This window comes from Rousettus aegyptiacus, unplaced genomic scaffold (genome assembly GCF_014176215.1).
Source record: "Rousettus aegyptiacus isolate mRouAeg1 unplaced genomic scaffold, mRouAeg1.p scaffold_m13_p_1, whole genome shotgun sequence".
NCBI classification, from domain to species: domain Eukaryota; kingdom Metazoa; phylum Chordata; class Mammalia; order Chiroptera; family Pteropodidae; genus Rousettus; species Rousettus aegyptiacus.
Genome location: NW_023416284.1, coordinates 77,368,080 through 77,387,503, shown reverse-complemented (window position 1 = coordinate 77,387,503; position 19,424 = coordinate 77,368,080). Strand labels below are relative to the sequence as shown.

At 36.8% G+C, this 19,424-nt stretch overlaps 2 protein-coding genes across 2 annotated transcripts in view; both read left to right on the top strand.

Moving 5' to 3' along the window:
* LOC107497203 (N-acetyllactosaminide beta-1,6-N-acetylglucosaminyl-transferase-like) overlaps positions 1-4,585 on the top strand; it is a 67,689-nt gene extending 63,104 nt beyond the window's left edge. Inside the window, exon 3 of the mRNA XM_036237190.1 lies at positions 4,536-4,585. Coding sequence (XP_036093083.1) covers positions 4,536-4,540 — 5 coding nt within the window. The 3' untranslated portion in view covers positions 4,541-4,585. The remainder of the gene's footprint in view (positions 1-4,535) is intronic.
* The window catches only part of GCNT2 (glucosaminyl (N-acetyl) transferase 2 (I blood group)), a 40,639-nt gene extending 22,463 nt beyond the window's left edge, over positions 1-18,176 (top strand). The window contains exons 2-3 of the mRNA XM_016118789.2: positions 10,136-10,228; positions 15,330-18,176. Coding sequence (XP_015974275.2) covers positions 10,136-10,228; positions 15,330-15,520 — 284 coding nt within the window. The 3' untranslated portion in view covers positions 15,521-18,176. The remainder of the gene's footprint in view (positions 1-10,135; positions 10,229-15,329) is intronic.
* The last annotated feature ends 1,248 nt before the right edge of the window (positions 18,177-19,424 follow it).

The following is a 19,424-nucleotide window of genomic DNA, read 5'->3' as shown; positions in this document are numbered from 1 at the left end:
GTGCTTGCATTAACATTTAAATAAAAGGCACACTCCTTTCAGTGGAGAGGCCATTCAATCTCAAACTTTCATGAAACCACACGATCATAATGAATTTGCTAATTATTTCATACTTTACTCACAAAACTTCATACTTTCAGGAAAACAGAGTAACTTAAGGAAGGTTAACTAATAGCCATTGTTTGGCTGCTCGAGTTCTGTGATGGCTGGTAGAGAACCCCTAACTAGTAGTGTTGCAGGAAGTGACATCCAACGGAGGAAATTGTATGCTCAGACAACTTTGTTAGAGGAAGAAGAATTTAATGCTGGTGGAGAACGTGGGGCTTTCAACAGACACAAAGCACGATCTTCCCTTGGTTAGACTTCTTACAGCTTATATACCCTTGCAGTGTCCATGTGAGGGGCATGTGATTCCTTTGTCTGAGGTTTCATGTGTGCTTTATGACTCGGGAGGGAGAGGAGGAGTTTCATGTGAGGGGCTGCAAGCGGGGAGGAATTTCCAGACCTGGTCTTCTAGGTCGTTTGTTTTGTAGAACTTGCAACCTTGGCGTTGCCAACACTATTATAGGATTCTTGAACAGAGAGACAGGACTCCTAGGCTATAAGCAGGGAGCAGCATTTATTGATGCCGGCACCTGCTCAGCGGATTCCTATCCAAAGGCTGAGCTCTAATTGTAACAAGCAGTTTTACACAGGCTTGTTATTCCTACACAGCTACAGAGATAAGAACATTAGTTAGATAGCAAGCTATGAATCATCAGATGTAAACAGATGTGAGAGACCTTGAGGTGGGGGAGGTAGCTATGGGAAACATGTTAGCTGGAGAGCACTGGGCAGAATGGGGAGGCTGGGCAGTTTTAACTGGCTAAGTCGGCCATTTTTGCAAGCCCTTTCCCCTGCACACTTTCAGATGCCTTCTTCCTCTCTCAATAGAAGGGAAGAGTGAGAAATAATAACACGAATGATGCATATAAATATAACACAATTGCTCCTTATTTTAATATTTCTTTTCTGCATTGAATTATCATAATTTTGCATTAAAGACAAGCAAATCAGATAAAAGAAAACATTTTGTTTTGATATACTAAAAACAAAAACTACTACATGTAATCATGCAGATCAAACTCTTCGAAAGAATGTACAGAGAGAAGATACTGAAAGAATTATTATTTATCTAAATTTAGTCTCAGAGAACTGGAGTTCAGAAACACACTGTGCCACTAGAAGAAACACTTTTTAGAAGGGAAATAGTTCTTTTCTTTAAAATTGTAATAATTTTTTATTTTTCATTTACAGCTCGCATATAATATTTAGAAGGGAAATAGTTCTTAAAGGTTGACTATTTTCTTCTTTTATTCTTTATTAGCATAAGTTTGGTGCAGCTCACTGGAGAGGCTAAATCCAGGTCTCTTCTCTCATATCCTAGAACCATTTCTACCCCCATCTAGTCACTATAGTGTTGCTTTTGGCAGCTCTTTTAGCTAATCACATTCTACCCATCATTCAAGATCCACCTCAACTTCTACTCATCTACCTTTTGATGAAGGCTTTTCTAAAGCCTTGTTAAAACAAAGGGCTTGTTGAAATAAAGACTGTTGCATCCTATGTCCAGAGTTTCTGATTCAGTCTGGAGTAGAACTCAATAGTTTTCTATGCTTCACCACTTTAGACTGAAGTTTAAAAAGTAGATGTCTTTTAAATAGCTGTATAATTATTATTTTTTTTTAAGCCAAGGAAGGCTTGAAGAACTGTTGGTAGATTGGAAATCAGTTGAGAGCTCCTGTTCTGGATGACATTTCAACAGCCATAGTGGGAAGGGATTAACTAGTAGATTTGGGTTAATTGTGAAGGTGAAGGATTTTGAAGAATGTAATGGTTTCGTGGAGGAAAGAAGGGAATGTTGTCAGACTACAAATCTGGAAGCAGTAAAATCGAAGACCTTAACTGCCTCAGAAGAAATTTGTCATAATTTAAGGGGTATATTACTAAGAGCTAAAGATGATAAACAGCTAAAGAGAAATGTAGGCAGAAGGCCAATGGATCAAGGTCACGACTGTAATGAAATCTGAACTATTCTGGGACAAGGACTGCCCACTTTTCTAAATACTCCACTAACATTTCACCAGAAGATTATCCAGGAAAGACTTTTGAGTAGAGGTATCCAGGCTGCTAATAAAAATATCAACAAATATAAACCCTTCTGGATATACTAAGCTGACAGCTCCAAGAACATCTCATTCATGGCTTTAACCCCAGCAGCTCCTCTAGAACATGGAGGAAACCATTTGAATAAGTCAATAAATTATCTTGAAACTAAATCAACTAGTTATTTAGCATGTCCACACTCCTGAGCAATCCATTTAAATTTCCTAGGCTCTAGTTTACACAGATTAAAAATGAGGGAAGAACATATTAAAATATTAAAACATTAAAAATTCTAAAATCTCTTTAGGTCTATCTAAAACTCTGAGTTTTTCTTCCTTTCATCATTCTGACTATTCCTTCTACAACCAAGGAAGCATCAATTTGTTGGCAACAATTATCAGAGGTGAATAAAGAGCTGTCATTTTAAGGATGTTATGCCATTCACCATCTCAGTGGCTGCAGAACTGTATAAAACATCCACATGAAAAAAAAAAACTATCTCTTTTAGTATGTTTCATGTATTAAAAATCCTAAGTGATTAATGAACCATTGGTAGGTGAAAATAATAATATAGCTTTTTATTTCTAAATATGACCCCAGTTAACAATGAGAAAAGAAGGCTGCAAGTTATTTAACACTGTGTCTTGCAGTTATTAGGTAATTTTCCATTTTTTTTATTGTTAAAGCTAATCTTCAATGAACTTTGTGTATTCTTATATTGTGTTGAATTTGCACAAGCACAATTACTAAATCAGTAAAGCAAGTATGACTCAGATGTATGTAAAAACTCTTTTAATATAAAAGGAAGACAGCGACATTAAAGAAAGTTTTATAAATTTAAAACATTTTCCATTTCATATACAAATATTTGTACATGGTTTTATTAATAATGTACAATTTTATGTTCTCAACCAGGAGTGATTTTGCCCCCCAGGGGACATTTAGCAATATCTGGAAAAATTTTTGATTATCACAACTAGAAGGAGGTTGTAGGAGACTGCATCTGACATCTAGTGGGTAAAGGCCAGGGATGTTGCTGCTAAACATCCTACAATACACAGGGCAATCCCCACGGCAAAGAATTATCAGCAAAGAATTATCCAGCCCAAATGTCAATAGCGTCGAGGTTAAGAAACTTGCTTTAGATTATAATAAACAAGTAATGTCTTCTATAGCTACAAGTCCCCATAATTTTATTAGAAGGGTTACATTTTCAACCATATATTGAGTAGTTACATATGCCAAGCTCTATGCTAAGCACAACACATACATTATCTCATTTAACACTAACAAAATCTTGATAGGTCCTGAAGGTTAGTACATGATATCTCAAAGAGATTACATAAACAGTCAAGGTCACATAGCCAGTAATAGCAGAGATAAGGATGTGAAATGCCAACTATCTGATTTCAAAGCCTGTGCTATTAGTGATTATGTATAAATGTCATAATGAACATTTTCATACACATATTTTCATGTTAAAAATTATTTCCTTAGATTATTTTGAAACTATTGGTTTAAAGGGGACAAGGGAATTGGCAATCATGGTGGCTTTCCCTACAAGTTTCCAAGTTGATTTTCCCAAGTCATACCAATTTACAGCACTGCCATAAATTGTGAGGAAGTCCCTTTCAATATACTGATGTCAACACTGACTTTTGACATTTAGAAACAAAATTCTTTATTTAATAAGTTAAAAAGTATATACCTGCACTTAAATAATATGCAATTGCTGGAATTTGTTACCAGATATAGGTCTCCCAAAATGAGGGCAGCACTGAGTAAGAACAATAAGAAAGTCAAGTCAATGTAAATAAAGCTTGTATTTCAAAGAATTGTATTTATTTACTCAACAAACACAGTTATTTGCCTAATAAAGGCTGAGCCCCAAGGAAAACATTCCTGGTTACTCTGTAAACTTTATCTTAAATCTTGCTTAAATAAAACTATAAAGAGAAAATGAGAGAATTGGAATTTATAGTTAAAAACATTTTCTCTGATAATATTTGTGTCTTCTTCTTGCTCCATCCTAGAAAGAATGGAAAATAGACACTTCCTAGGATACCTGTGAATCGAGGGTAGACTTATACCCGTATACCTCATAACTACCCTCCTGGAATCCTAGCAATCTAATAATAATCATAACAGCAATCAAAATAATACAATAATCTAATCCAGTGTTTTTAAAATAGTAGTTGCATCCCATTAGTGGATTCAGAAATCACTTTGGTAAGTTTTGGCTAGAATTTTTAACTTGAGACTAGACCAGAAAATAATATAAAATAAGCAAGTGCATTACATGTAATACGCCTAAGAGTTATTTCGTGAAACATTTTTTTTGTTCTGTATGTGTGTGTGATGGTGTAAAATTGTTTTTCTGTGGATTGCAGTCTAAAAGGTTGAAAAACCACTGATCTACTTCATCTACTTCATTTGAAAGGTGAGTCTGAGAGATGTTAAATAATGCACTAGGATACTCCGCTGGTTAATGGCAAAGCTGGGATGAAAAGTCAGTTCCACAATTCCTCAGCCGGTGTGTTTCATCAGGGCATTTGTCGGAAGTAAACCTCTGGGGGTGGGGGGGGGGCGGCGGGAAGAGGAAAGACTTGGAGTAAAAGGGGCAACTGGATGTTGGCACTAGTGATGGGATCAGTAGCTCTGGGCAATCCATGTATCTTCTAACCCAAGCCAAATTAAATTACTTATTGAACAGTGTGCACACCGTACATTTAGGCTATTCAATCTTTTGCTTGCCATTATCTCTCCAAAATAATGACCAAGTGATGCCTACATAGTATTCAAATTGAGCTGTCATCAGAAGTCTTGAGTGTTTATCTCCTCCCTAAGAAAGGTATACCAGGCAGGACAGGTGTGGAGAATAAGATGATTGATGGCCAACTATACTATTGCCATAAGGCATACTAATACAGGTTGGCCTTTACTATAAGGGTGGAAGCAACACATTTGATACTGAGAAGTAGAACATTATTACACCTTAAATTATGGTGGCCTCTTGGGAAAGCAAGGCAGCAGCCAAGCTTGTCTGATCCACACAAGAGCTAGGTGGTCTTATGGTCCATCAGTACTAAAGGCTAAGTTGATGGGGCAACTGTTGTGTGCCACACTCATTCATTCCTTTAGTACTGTGAGCTGTGACTTTAAGGGCACCGTGGGGACTGGCCCTCTGTTCAACAAATCTTTCCTCACAACAGGTAGGCCGATTCGAGAGGTATTAAAATGCATATATATTCCTGTGGTTGGGGCAAGCTTGTTACATTAACCGAAGGATAGAAAGGCATACAGTACCAGGTTTCTTCATAAGAGCAGAATATGAGAGAGAATAAGAGAGTGAGTGAGTCTAGCCTAGAAATTCAATGAAGGCTAATGGAAGGACTTCAAGGAGAAGAGATAAAGAAGCTGTGTCCTCTTCACAGTGTTAATGATAGCTACCCCAGAGCTTCTCAGACTTGATTCTGCCTAGAAATCCTCTGGGACCTTGTGAAGATGCCAACTCTGGTGCGGGAGGTCTCAGGGATGCCTGAGATATTGCATTTCTAACAAGCTCCCAGGCAGTGCTCCAAGTCTAAGAACTGCAGTTGGACAGCAAGGCTTTCTGCCTATTTCGGCCAGATATTTTTGTGCCCCAGTACTCTTTTCAAAAAGAGACAAAGTAGAATTAGACTTTGTTTGTCTCTCCTCCTGCTTCTGCTTTTAAAGATGTCATTTTTATGTACAAACATGAATAATATCTAAACAGATATATTTGAGATTTGTCATCAAACAGGAAATATAGAAGTTGAGGCTTAAATTTTTATTTGCAGGAAGTCAATAGGTGTTGCATGTTTATTTTAAAGACAACAGTAATTATAAATGTCGTGATCTTATCTTTAGAATAATGGAATATGATTCTGAGAAAAATCAGTTTGTGATAATCAATGTTAATGAGAATGAAAGATATCTTGTTCTTTTAAACATGTAATCTTTTAAAGGAGAGAAAGAGACTTTTCATCATGGCGATGTCTTATTCACACTTTTCTGCTGTAGTTATTTACTTGAAATATTAATCTAATCTTGCTGACATGAGTAAATATACCAACTTACCTCTTTGCTTTACAGACTGCCCTTTTCCCCCAGCCCCAACTTAACCAGGCAAGTTTTATTCTGAATTTTTTAAATGATGTGGTGAGAACAAAATAAAGAAGCTTCTTTTTGGATAGGCAAGCACTAAAGTAAAATTTAAAGTATTAAATGCAAATTAAAGCATTGGGAAGGAATATTACTTAATAAATAATGTTTTAATGTTTTTATTCAATATCCAAGATTTATAAGTGAAAGGTTTCAAGTTTGGCAGCAAGAAAAGAAGAATCTTGGTGTATATAGAGTCTTTAGGGGTAAAGACTCATGCCATTTATAGGAAAGCAGTGCAGATTTCTTTTCCAGCTTTATTTGTAAAGTTCAATTAGTTTTTTTTCAATTATAGTTGGCATACAATAATATATTAGTTTCAGTTGTACAGCATAGTGATTAGAGACCTATGTAACTCACAAAGTGATCACCCTACTAAATCTAGTACCTCTCTTCCTTCTTACATATTTATTACAGCATCGTTAACTATTTTCCTTATGCTGCACTTTATATCTCCATGTCTATTTTGTAACTATCCATTTGTACCTCTTAATCTCTTTGCCATTTTTCACCAGGCCTTCCAATTCCCCTCACATCTAGTAGCCCTCAAAAATATTCTCTGTCTACGAGTTTGTTTCTTTTCGTTGTCGTTGCTGTTGTTTATTTTGTCCCTTAGATTCCACATGTACATGAAATCATGTGATACTTGTCTTTTCTATCTGACTGACTTCATTCAGTGCAATGCCTTCTAGGTCCATCAAGGCAATACCTTTTTCTATCCCCTTCCTTTTAGTCTGTGTATGTGATTAATCCAAAGTAAGTATCTCGTAGGCAACATATGTAGGGGTCTTCTTTTCTTATCCATTCAGCCACCCTATCTTTTGTTGGAGCACTTAATTCTTTTCCATTTGAGGTATTTGTTGATAAGAATGTAGTTATTACTATTTTTTATTCATGAGTTTGATACATGTTTTTTCTTCTTAAAGAAGTCCTTTCAACATTTTCTGTAATACTGGCTTGGCATTGATAAATTTCTTTAGCTTATTTTTTTAAATTAGTTTCAAGTATTCAACACATTGATTAGACATTTATATAGTTTATAAAATGATCTCCCTAATTACTCCTTCCCTCCTCTGGTTTTGCACCTAGCCAATATATTAATGCTAACTGTTTTCCCTATGCCGTGCTCCCCATCCCCATGATCAGCTACCAACTACTAATTTAAACTTCTTTAACCCTTTACCCCATTCTCCCAGCCACCCAACTTCCTCCTCCCATCTGTCTGTCACCAAATTGTCCTCTATATTTGTGAGTCTGTTTTTGTTAAGTTTATTCTTTTTGTTCCTTAGATTCCACATATAAGTGAAATCATATGGTATTTATCTTTCTCTGTCTTACCTATTTCACTCAGCATAATAACCTCTAGTTCCACCCATGTCATTGCAAATGGTAGGATTTCATTTTTTTAATGGCTGAGTAATATTCCATTGTATATATGAACCATAACTTTTTTATCCAAACGTCTGTTGATGGGCATTTAGGTTGCTTCCATTTCTTGGGTACTGTAAATTGTTCTTTAGCTTATTTTTGTCTGGGAAGCTCTTTATCTGTCCTTTGACTCTAAATGATAGCTTTGTTGAATAATGTATTCTTGGTGTAGATCCTGAGTTTTCATCACATTGACTATTTTGTGCCAAGCCCTTCTGTCCTGTGTAGTTTCTTTTGAGTAATCAGCTGCCAGTATTATGTGTGCTCCCTTGTAGGTAGAAAGCTGTACGGATTTTAATTTTAGTTGGGAAATCTTGGTACAATTCTTGATCTGGATCATTAATAAGTATCAAAGCAAAAGAACAGAACTTTTTTTCTTCTGATAATGCACATGTTTTTGTTAATTTTTTTAATTTTCATTTTTCAATTAGAGTTGACATTCAATATTATTTTACATTAATTTCAGGTTTATAGCGTAGTGGTTAGATATTTACATTAATGTTTTTAAAGAGGAAAACTTTTGTGGGTAATTTTTTCTCTTTAGAATGTATTGAATTTTCTATTTGCCATCATAATAATTTACCACAAATTTAGCAGCTTAATGAACACCAATGTATTGTCTTACAGTTCCATGGGTCAGATTCTGACATGGGTCTCACTCATCAGACTAAAATCAAGGTGTTGGCAGGGCTACATTTCTTTCTGTAGGGTCTGGGCAGGATCTGTTTCCTTACCTTTTCCAGCCTCTAGAGGCCACCTGCATTCCTTAGCCCCTTCCTTCTTTAAATGGCAAAGACAAGTCAAGTCCTTCTCACATCACACCACTCCAGTCAACTCTTCTGCTTCATTCTTCCACTGTAAAGGATGCTGTGATTACATGGGGCCTCAATTTTCCTATTTTATTATTTGCTGATTAGCAACCTTAATTCTCCTTTGCCATGTAAAACATAACATATTCTCAGGTTCCAGGAATTAGGATATGAAATTCTTTGAGAGTATGTTGTTCAGGAGGGAAGGCTATTATCCTGCCTATTACAGAATGTCATCAATATTTTAGATCTAAGAAAGGACTGCAATTTAGGTACAGGCATCATTTTTGTAGTGCCATTACATCACAATTATGTTCAGATTGCATTTCTCACTGGTGAAAATCGCTGAAGCTCTTATGAAGTGAAATATTTACCCCTTCAGTTGCATTTGCATTGATTCCTGTATATTCTTTTTCCAGTAATGGAAATCTTGAGGTATAACTACTCTGTGGGATTAAATGGACTATTTGATCTCTGAGACCAATCCAAAATTTATTGAAATAAAGATGGTTATTTGAGATAGCTTAGCACAATGTTTCTCAAACTGGGCAATTTGCTCCCTCAGTGGATATTTGGCAATGTCTCAAGACATTTTCGATTATCACAATTGGAGGGTATGTACTACTGGCATCTAGCAGGTGGAGGCCAGAGGAGCTGTTCAACATCACGCAATGCACAGTACAGGACCTACAACAAAGAATTATCTGACCCAAAGTATCAATAATGCCAAGCTAGAGAAATCTTGGTTTAGTAAGATGACAACCTAAACCTTCCTTCTCCCTTTTTAAAGGCTAATTCTTTATGTTTCAAAGTAGAGTTAGATAATATACTGATTATATAATGGGTCAGCATTATCTAATAGATCGGTGTACACCAATCTTCTTATGAAAAACTCAGAGCTCAAGACATACTACTTGGAGTAAATGAGTCATCATCTTCATTGGGTGATCAGGAATCATGTCTGGTTTCTTTCTCTGTCTGTAGTTCCTAGCACAGTCCTTGTCAACACCAAATGCTCAGGAAGTACTTTAACAAATAAAAAGTACAGTGTGTTAAAGGATTTGTTTATGAGTTCCTTTCCTAGTGAATAAGATGTTTTCCTTCTGTATGCCTAATATTGCAACTTCATATAAGAGCAACCTTAAAATTGCTCTCACTAGTGCTAAGAACCCAGAGTAGCCTGTTTCCTGAGCTTTTAATAGAAATCATCTGGAAGGTCCTCAAAAATTTTTATGTTAGAATTGAAAGTAAGTTTAATTGAGTGCCATTGAGAGACCAAAAATCCCCAACTTTCTCCTCTGCATTATGGTTTTACACGATAGTCTATTTTTTCAGGCTTTGTCACACACTATAAAAAAATGGATTTCGTTTTACTGGTAGCAAGGCGAGGTTGATAACCACCAGCTTCACACCATAAGCCTTTAGGGTCTTGTACCAATAATGAAAAATCTGGTGTGAAATATAATCTACTGAAACAAAATAAACATGGCTTGGAAGGTTAATCAATGAAATTGATACCCTTCTCTCTTGGTTCTCATTTCTGCTTTTCTTCTTTATCAATATTTCAGGTGTCCCTGGCTCCATGCCAAATGCATCGTGGACTGGTAACCTCAGAGCTGTAAAGTGGATTGACATGGAAGATAAACATGGAGGCTGCCATGGTGAGGCATTCATTTCACACTTCGAGGTCACACTGCTTATTGCTGTTGGCATGAAGGTAGTTGTGAACCACAGGGCTCTCGTGGAGAGAACTGCTGGTATATTTAGACCGATCTGTGAGTTACTAATAGAATAGCTAGGGGCTTTAAGACACAGTCCTTGAAAAGTAAATTTAAGCATCTCGCAGACATTTTCCAGCTCATAATTACCTGGGGAGATGTAGAGGTAGGTTCAAATTATAATGGTACTTTTTTCTTGCTAGTTTCTGTTTTCTTATTGTTTATTCCTCTTTCTCTTCCTTTTGGGAGTGCAGCAGTTAGGAGGAAAAAGGGTCAGAGTGAAAATTGATGTCATATTTTCACCATGGAGCAAGGTGGACCCCTATCCCCTCACGTCAGCCTCTGATCCCTCCATAGACAGGCTTCCAGTTTGGAGGTGTTTGCTGCAACTCTGCAATAATGGCAGGTGACACTAACAAAAGAGTTTCTCCTCCAATGGACAAGAGCTAGAATCCCTATGTAGTTTTATTTCTATAAAACCGTATGAAGAAGGATTTTTATCACTCTTGGTATATATTTCATTCAAACTGTTGCCTGGTACATAGTGAGCATGTGTATTTGTTTGCAAGGCCTAGCATAGCAAAGTAATGCTTATATGAAGGAAATTTACTTACTCACTGTCCTGGAGGCAGGAAGTTTGAGATCAAGGTATCAGCAGGTTTGGTTTCTCCTGAACCCTATCTCCTTGGCTCATAGATGCTGTCTTCTTTCTGTGTCCTCACGTGGTCCTCCTGTGTGTATCTGTGTCCTAATCTCTTATAAGGACATCAGTCATAGTCTATTAGGGCCTATCCATATTACCTCATTTTAACTTAATTACCTCTTTAAAGGCCCTATCTCAAATACAATCACAGTTTGAGGTACTGAAGGTTAGGACTTCAATATGTAAATTTGGGGAGGGACACAATTCAACCCATAATAGCACACAAATAATTTATTCAGTGAGTGAGTGATTAAGTGACTGAATGAGTGAGTGAATAAGGAAACTTGACCTTTTTTCCCACAGTAACGAGGCATTGCCTCCTCCACTATTCTATTCATTCTATAGCTTTCTTATCGGTCCATCTTATCTACACCTAATGTTTCAGATGACAACCTCCAGATTGCTTCTTTTCTGCAGCTCTCCATCACACGCAATCTCCTTCTCATGAGTTTCTCTTGAGAGTCCCCTCCCATGGTGGACAGCAACATCCTCATATTACTGTACAGAAATCTCATCTATTCTTAAGCATATTCATATTTTTACCTTAATCAGCCCACATTTTCCCCAGGGGACAGCACATGCCATCTGTCTGCATTGTCATCATGGCCTATCCTCCTACTAGAAGGGGGATGAAGAAGAACTTGCTTTGCTCTTTGATCTCCTGGGACTTTTTTAAACACTGCACCACCATCAATCAGGTCCCAATATTTGAGATATGTTGTCTTCTCCACATCGTTCCATAACCCCTATCACCCACCCTCATCTGCTTCTCCACCTTCTCTCCAGCTACAACACTTGAGGACTTCAACATCCACAACAGGGACCCATGTGACATCATTCCTTTGCAGCTCCAGCCCTCCCCCGCCACAGAAGTTCCCACTCCACTGTGAAGCAGCCCCCCACCCCACCCCAAGAAGAGCCATACCTCAGCCCTATCCCAGGAAAGAAGGTAGAGGATAGTCAGGTTTGCATTTTTGTAGGAATCTTTGCTGATCACATGACAGGTGTGGGCCATGAGAGTAGCCCCTAGCCAGGAACCTACATTGGGTACAAAGCTTGGGTGGCCCAATCCCCTCTAGACAAATGTCTCATTTTTCTTCTCTTGGTACCTGTTATGCCAGTGAACATCGGAAAGCCTTATCAGATTCAGAGCATAAATATTATTTGTCCCTCAAGCCACTACAGAGGAAAAAGAAAAAGACATAATCCAGAGGAAGTAGAACATTGCACTCCAAACCAACAAGTCAGTAGTACAATCTGAACCTTTTCCCCTTGGCTGTAATAGGATTTGTTCCAAATCCAGGTGTAGGTACCTGCTTTATGAGCCCTCTCAGCATCACAGAGCACCATTCTAGCTCCATGGTCTTGAACCTAGAGCTCCTATCTCTGATTATAATCTCCTTGTCACCCGACAAATTTCCTTCACCAATTTATATACTATATATGTTTACTGTCTTTCTCCCCAGAACAGAATAGAAGCTCCAAAAGGGCTAGGATTTTTGACCAAATTGTTCATTGCTATATCCGCACACCTAAAATATGTTGTTGTTGTTGTCATTGTTGTAGTTTTACGTGTGTGTGTGTGTTTGTTATAAATGAGTTTCAAGAGGTTCAGCTTTTCTAGTTTCTTACTTTTACTGATTTCCTTCCCAGGATTCCTTGTCCAGTCTGTGTACCCTATCAGCCATTCCATGATGTTTTAACTAACATTTTAGATTCCCTTGTCATTTGACCCTACAAGGCTGATCCTTACGCTTAATCATTTCCGCCATCTGCTTTTTGCAATTTGTGTTTCCCAAGCAGAATAATGCTGGAGAGTGATTACAGACCAGTCCTAAAACCACCTGCTATAGGGACCTGCCATTTAATTTCAGCTAGATCCATTTGGATGCCTATTTATTCGTTAATTTATCTCATTATTTTCCTGGTGCCCTTCCTAGCATATACCTTTTCAGCTTTCCTGCTCACCTTTAAGCTATTAATCTTATGCTGAAACAGCCTTTCCACTCTCAAAAGATGATAATTTCAAGCCTAGGAAGAACTTTCAAGACATTTGATCAAAATTTCCTCATCAATTCCTTTTTCATGTCATCCCTTCCTTCATCTTAGAGTATTTCGGATGCATTTTCTCATTGTTCCTTCCTATTTCAGAGGAAATATTACCTATCCTCACAACCAAGGCTACCATCTGTGGTCTCAGTTATGTGTGGGTCCCCCTAAATTATCCCCTTACTCTCTTGCATTTTCAGTGTCTTCCCTTCTGCTGGTTCTTTTCCTTCTCTCTGCAAGGAAGTATTTGTTACCTCTATCCGAAAAACCAAGTTGTCTGTGCAACCTCTGTTTGATCCAGACTGAAATATTCTCTCCTGATCACTTCTATTTTCTTAAAGATGGGCATGCTGCCTATGCATTCACCATCAAGTTAGTCTTAAACTTCTCACCCAGTTATTCTTTAACTTCTCATAACTCTGGCTTCTTTACCCAGGAGTTTCACTCTTTATTGTACTTCCTCTCAGCTGTGTTGAATTAATCATCCAATCCTGTCAGTCTTTCTATACTCTGTCTCCAATATCCTTTCTTTCCCATTCATGGCAACCATTAATTTTGAACAAGCTCTCTGGTTTACATTACATTATTACTGTAGTCTCTTTATTGATTTCTAATGTACCCTGCAAAGTTCTGCAACATTAATCTTGCTAAAATCAATTTTGTCATTTGATTCTTCTATTCAAAATCTTCAAAGACACTCCATAATTATGGGATAAAAAAGTCCCAAACCTTTAGTATGTTTTAATTCAGTTATCCATAGTGGCTCTACTATATGTCAAGCAATCTCTTAAAAAGAGTTCTAACTTCCTACCATTCTTGTTTCTAGCATATTTCCCAATAAAATTAGTTATTCTGGCAGAAAATGCCCATTCCTGCTGTTTTCTGGAGGCATTCTCCCCAACTGAAAGCAGCTAACTCGATTCATCCACTAACTCTTCATTCGTCTTTCTCCACTCTTTTATTCAACAGTTATTCATTTAATACCTAATATTTACCAGGCACTATTCCAGATGCAGGGGACACAGAAGTGAACAATATGGTCTCAAAATTTAGCTCTTCTGGGGCTTATATTCTAATCTGAGGAGAAAGACAATAAACGATTGTCTGAAAAGAAAGGCAAAATATTTTCCTTTATGGCACTGATAAATATCAGGATACATACACATGCACACACATAAATTGGCAATAAAAGCAAAAACAAAAATGAAGCAGCGAAGCAGGGAAGAAGGAAAGGAGGTCCAAGTAGGCCTCATTAAGAAGATGAGATAATCCTGAGGTGGTTCGAGAGGAAGCCTTGAGGATGACTGGTGGCTGGTACCGGGGAGGAAGAATGAACATGGATTCTCAAGTAGAACATTCCAGGTGTGCTTGGGACCAGCAAGGAGGCCAGCATGGATGAAATGAATGAAAAAGGGTCATCGAGGGTTTTAAGTGAATGAGTATGTGGTGGGTGGTAAGCCCAGGTTACAAGGGGCCAGACTCTGAGGAGTCTTGAATGCCATTGCTAGGATTTGGGCTTTTACTTTACATGAGATGAGAAGCCATTAGAGGGTTCTGAGCAGAAGAGACATGTTCTGCTTACATGTGAAACAATTACTCTGGCTGTCGTGCTGAGAATATAACTAACAGGCAAAGGTAGAGGCAGTGGAAACCAGTAATTATTGCATCAACTCAGGGAGATGGAGGGAGCTTGGACCAGGATGGTAGTAGTGGAGGTGGTGAAAAATGCTGAGCTTACACAATTGCTGACAGGTTGGATGTGGTATGTAGAAAAGAGGAGAGAAGTGCCCAGGGCACCAAAAAATAGAATTGCCGTTGATTACGAAAGAGAAGTCTTGGAAAGGATTAAGGAGCTCAGTCCTAACATGTTATATTGGTTAGATTTATTACTCATCTAAGTGGAGATATAAAGTAGGCACTTGGATAGACTAGGCTGCAGCTCAGGGAAGAGGACTGACCAGTGCAAGGACCTCTCCCATTTGTACACTTCTAGAACTTCCCATCTGTAACTCTCATTTGATACTACAGGAATTGCTTTATTGATGCCTACTGTGTTTTTGCTTTTTATTGTTTTACTCTCATTTTTTTTCAAATGAATATTTGTACCCTTTGTCTTCCTCTAAAGAGTTTAACTTCCTTGTGGAATGGGCCTATACAATCGTATTTTATTAGAATTCCATAGCACTTGGCACAGTAGCTACTCGGTAATCAGGCCATAAACAACCACTGAGCAAGTTCACCCCTGACTTTTGAGAACAACATGTTTTGACTTTTTTGTTCTCTCCTTTGCAGGCCACTATGTACATGGCATTTGTATCTATGGAAATGGAGACTTAAAGTGGTTGATTAATTCACCAAGCCTTTTTGCTAACAAGTTTGAGCTTACTACATACCCCCTTACTGTGGAATGCCTAGAACTGAGACTTCGAGAAAGAACCCTAAATCAGAGTGAAACTGCAATTCAGCCCAGCTGGTATTTTTGATCTATTGCGACTCACGACTGAAGGGAACCTGCAGTTGGGAAGACATGTCTTTCTTTGTGAGAGAACTTTGCCTTGGTAAAAGGTTTCATGACTGAGGTTATGGCTTCAGGACATGGCTACACTATTATATGTTAAAATATCCATTAGATACTGTGAAATACATTAACAGGATGGCTTCACAGAGCGATCCTAGCACTCTGGCCATTTCTTGATGTTCACCTCTATTTCAGTCTGTTGTTCTGATTAATGCCATCAGATCTTTGCACCAGATGCTCATGATATATAAATCTTCTAATGAAAAGGAGAATTTTAGATAATATGATTTAGGAAAATGAGAATGATTTCTTTGAAAGAGGGAATCTTTTATAACAGATCTATAGCCATATATTAACGAACACTATTCTTATTTGCTCAACCGCACAACTCATTAAGCTTCTTTAAAACTTGACCTACTGGAACTGAGAACTAGATATTGTTCCCGAGATTTAACACTAGCATTTTCAGTTTACTTGTCTGATGTTCTATATAGAATATAAAGTCATTAACAGGAGGCAAGATGTGAGCTAAGACAACAGTCACTGCTTGCTGCTTCAGTAAAAGGAATACCTGGATAACACAACATCTCTCGATTGTGTCAGAATGTGCTCTGGTCCCTTTTCCGTCATTTTTCATTGCGAACACTGAAAAGTTCTTGCAGAATGAAGATATTCTTAGAAGAGAGGTGGTATTGCATGGATCTAGTTTCAAATGTCTAACACCTCAGAATGAATCACTTTCCTCTTTTGTTACCACCCTCACTGAAGTAAGAAATGGAGACCAAATTTTAACCTGTGAGGCTTTTAACAACTCTATAATGTTCTCCGAATGGTTTTATAATGCCTGGTGCTGATAAGAAAGCCTAGATGTTTAAGAGCTTTGGATAAGCATCTGTCATTTATCCCTTCTCTGTTCACTCATGCAGTTCATTCAGCATGCAGTCAATAAATATTTCCTGAGTACCTATTATATGCCAGACATGTTCTGAGACAAGCAAGAAAAGTAAGTCAGAAGGTCTTTCACTCTAAAAATCTTGGTAATAATGTTAATATTGGAGAGGCTGCTCTAGAGAACTTTAGAGGATGGTTGCATTTTAATATATTCATCTGCAGGATTGGAGATTGTGCTATAGGACCAAGGGTCTTCCAAATTACAAGTTGAGGTTTAAATCAGAGGTTATTCAAAAGAGAGAAGAGAAAGAGGAGACATAAACTAAAGCTGTCAAGGTATTCTGCTAGCTCACTGCATTCAAACCTCTCAACACTCCTTTGAGGTCCTCATTTGTTTTCCCTGTTTGTCTTGCAGGTGAAATCAGTGAGGCTTGGAGAGGTTGTTACTAAGCAGTAGGAAACACGTTCTTTGACAATTGGGATTCTCTTACTGGTCTTGGTTCATTTCCTGAGGTGAAATATTAGAGAAGGTGAAATAAGGCCATATTTAGTATGCCAGAGAAGGTCGGTTTTAAGAATGGTCTCAGTGTTAATATTGAGAAAAAGTCCTGTCACCTCAGAAAAATGTGAAGTCTACTTTTGTATTCATCTAATCTATTGAATTCCTTAATATTTATTTATTCTGATGAAAAACAATTACTACAACTAATGATACATTTAATTAACACAAATTTTTTTTTCTGTAATTGTTGTACCTGTTGAATGTTAATCATATTTAAAGGGAATGACTATGAAATAAAGGTTTTTTTTTTCCTGCTACTATAAAAAGTGGAACTGTATTGGATGGTAAAGGGCTGAGGGATAGGAAATACACCAAGAGCTAAGGGCAGAGTCTAAAAATCGTCATTTTTCAACTTATTTAAATGATGCTGCATGAGAAAAAGAAATGTTTTTACACTGGATCTTTTTCACTTATAATGAGAAATCTTTTGGAATAGAAGATGTTTACATGTCTGTTGCTGGTCATCTCTCCTATATCTTAAATATTTTAGTATTAGAAGAGAGTAGTGTTTGGGCTAGTGGGTTTCTGCTAGTCCATGGAATGCCCTGAAACTACTGAATCAGTCTTTGTTTTTGATGATGTTTCATGTTGTTTTCTTGAAAATAAATTAATATATTGTTTTCCACCTTTGGGTCTATTGTGTATATTTATTTGATGATTGGTTAATATCCACTAAAGAGCATGTTTAACAAGGTAATTCTAGCATTTAGAAAAATACAAATAAGCACATTTATAGATATACATATACCTGTCTAACAAAATGTCCATCCACTGAAAAATAATTAAACTTTCACTTTTGGGGATGTTGGGGAGAGTTTTTAGAATGATAGGGAGGAGGATATAATGGAAGATCGTTTTCAGTTAAATTGAGTACAACTATTTTAAAGTTTCAGTTGAGAATGAGTTATTTTCTATTTGCTTGTTTTATTCATTTTTTAAAAATCAAGATAGAATTTAGAAAAAAGTCTCATGTTACTAGTATCATAATTAATTGATTAATTATCAAATGTCAAAGTTTTTGAGAAGCTATCAGTGCTGTTTTGCTAAAGAAATATTGCCTCTACTAGACAAATGGAAACTGATAGAAATACTAAGGAAAATAATTCAAAGGACATCTTCTGCACCATTTTTTAAAATAAAAAAATTTTAAAACCAAAGTGAAAAATATTTCAAAGTACAAAAATAATAAAAATATATAGTCGTAAAAATAAGAAAAAGAATATAGAAGAATATAGAATAAAAAGCGAATACAGAAGGGTAAGAAAAAAAAAATGAATTCCTTTCTCCAGAGATAACCACTTATTTGGCATATATTTCTAAGTGCCTTTTCGAGCAGTGATATATATACACACACATACATATATTCTACTGCAGGGCTGTCCAACAGAACTTCTGCAATGTTGAAAATGTTCTATATCTGTGCCGTACAACAATGGTAACCAGCTATTGAGCACTTGAACTATGATGGTATGACTGAAGAAATGTTACTTATTTTTAATTTTATTTAGCTTTAATTAATTTAAATTTAAATAGTCACATGTGACTAGTGGCTATTGTACAGCACAGTTATAGGTATACATCTGTTATGCACATGTGCTTGGGTACACAGTAGAAATACAAAGACATTGGCATTTTTTTAATGAGTTGATTATACAGACATATAGTAGAAATTATGTCTTTTTGCGAGTTGCTTTTTTTGGGATCTTTAAAATTAAACTTTTAATTTTAGAATAGTTTTACAGAAAAATTTCAGATAGTACCAAAATTTCCCATATATCCCACACTCAGTTTCCCCTATAATTGACAGATTTATATTAGTATGGTATATTTGTTAGTGGTCCAATATTGATACATTATTACTATTATCCAATATTCATACTTTATTTAGATTTCCCTAATTTTTATTTAATGTTTCACCCCCTCTTCCCCAGGATCCCTTCCAGAATACCACATTACATTTAGTCATCATATCTCCACATATCTCTGGGCTGTGACTGTCAGACCTTCCTTGTTTTTGATGGCTTGACAATTTTGGGGGGATACTCGTCAAGTATTTTGCAAAGTGCCCCTATTTGGTTTTGTCTGTTGTTTTCCTCAAGATTAGATTGAATTTGGGGATTTGAAGGAGAAAGACCACAGAGGTAAAGAGCCATTTTCATCACATCATATCAAGAATACATACTGACAATATGACTTACCACAGTTAATGCTGACCTTGAGCCCCTGTCTTAAGTAGTATTTTTTAGGGTTCTCCACTGGAAAGTTACTCTTTTATCTCCCTTCCTTTCAGTATTCTTTAGAAGGAAGTCACTATTCACAGCCCACATCTAAAGAGTGAGGAATTATGCTACTCTAATTTAGAGGAGAGTTTCTACATAAATTACTTGGAATTCTTTTACAGATTTGTCTCTTTTCT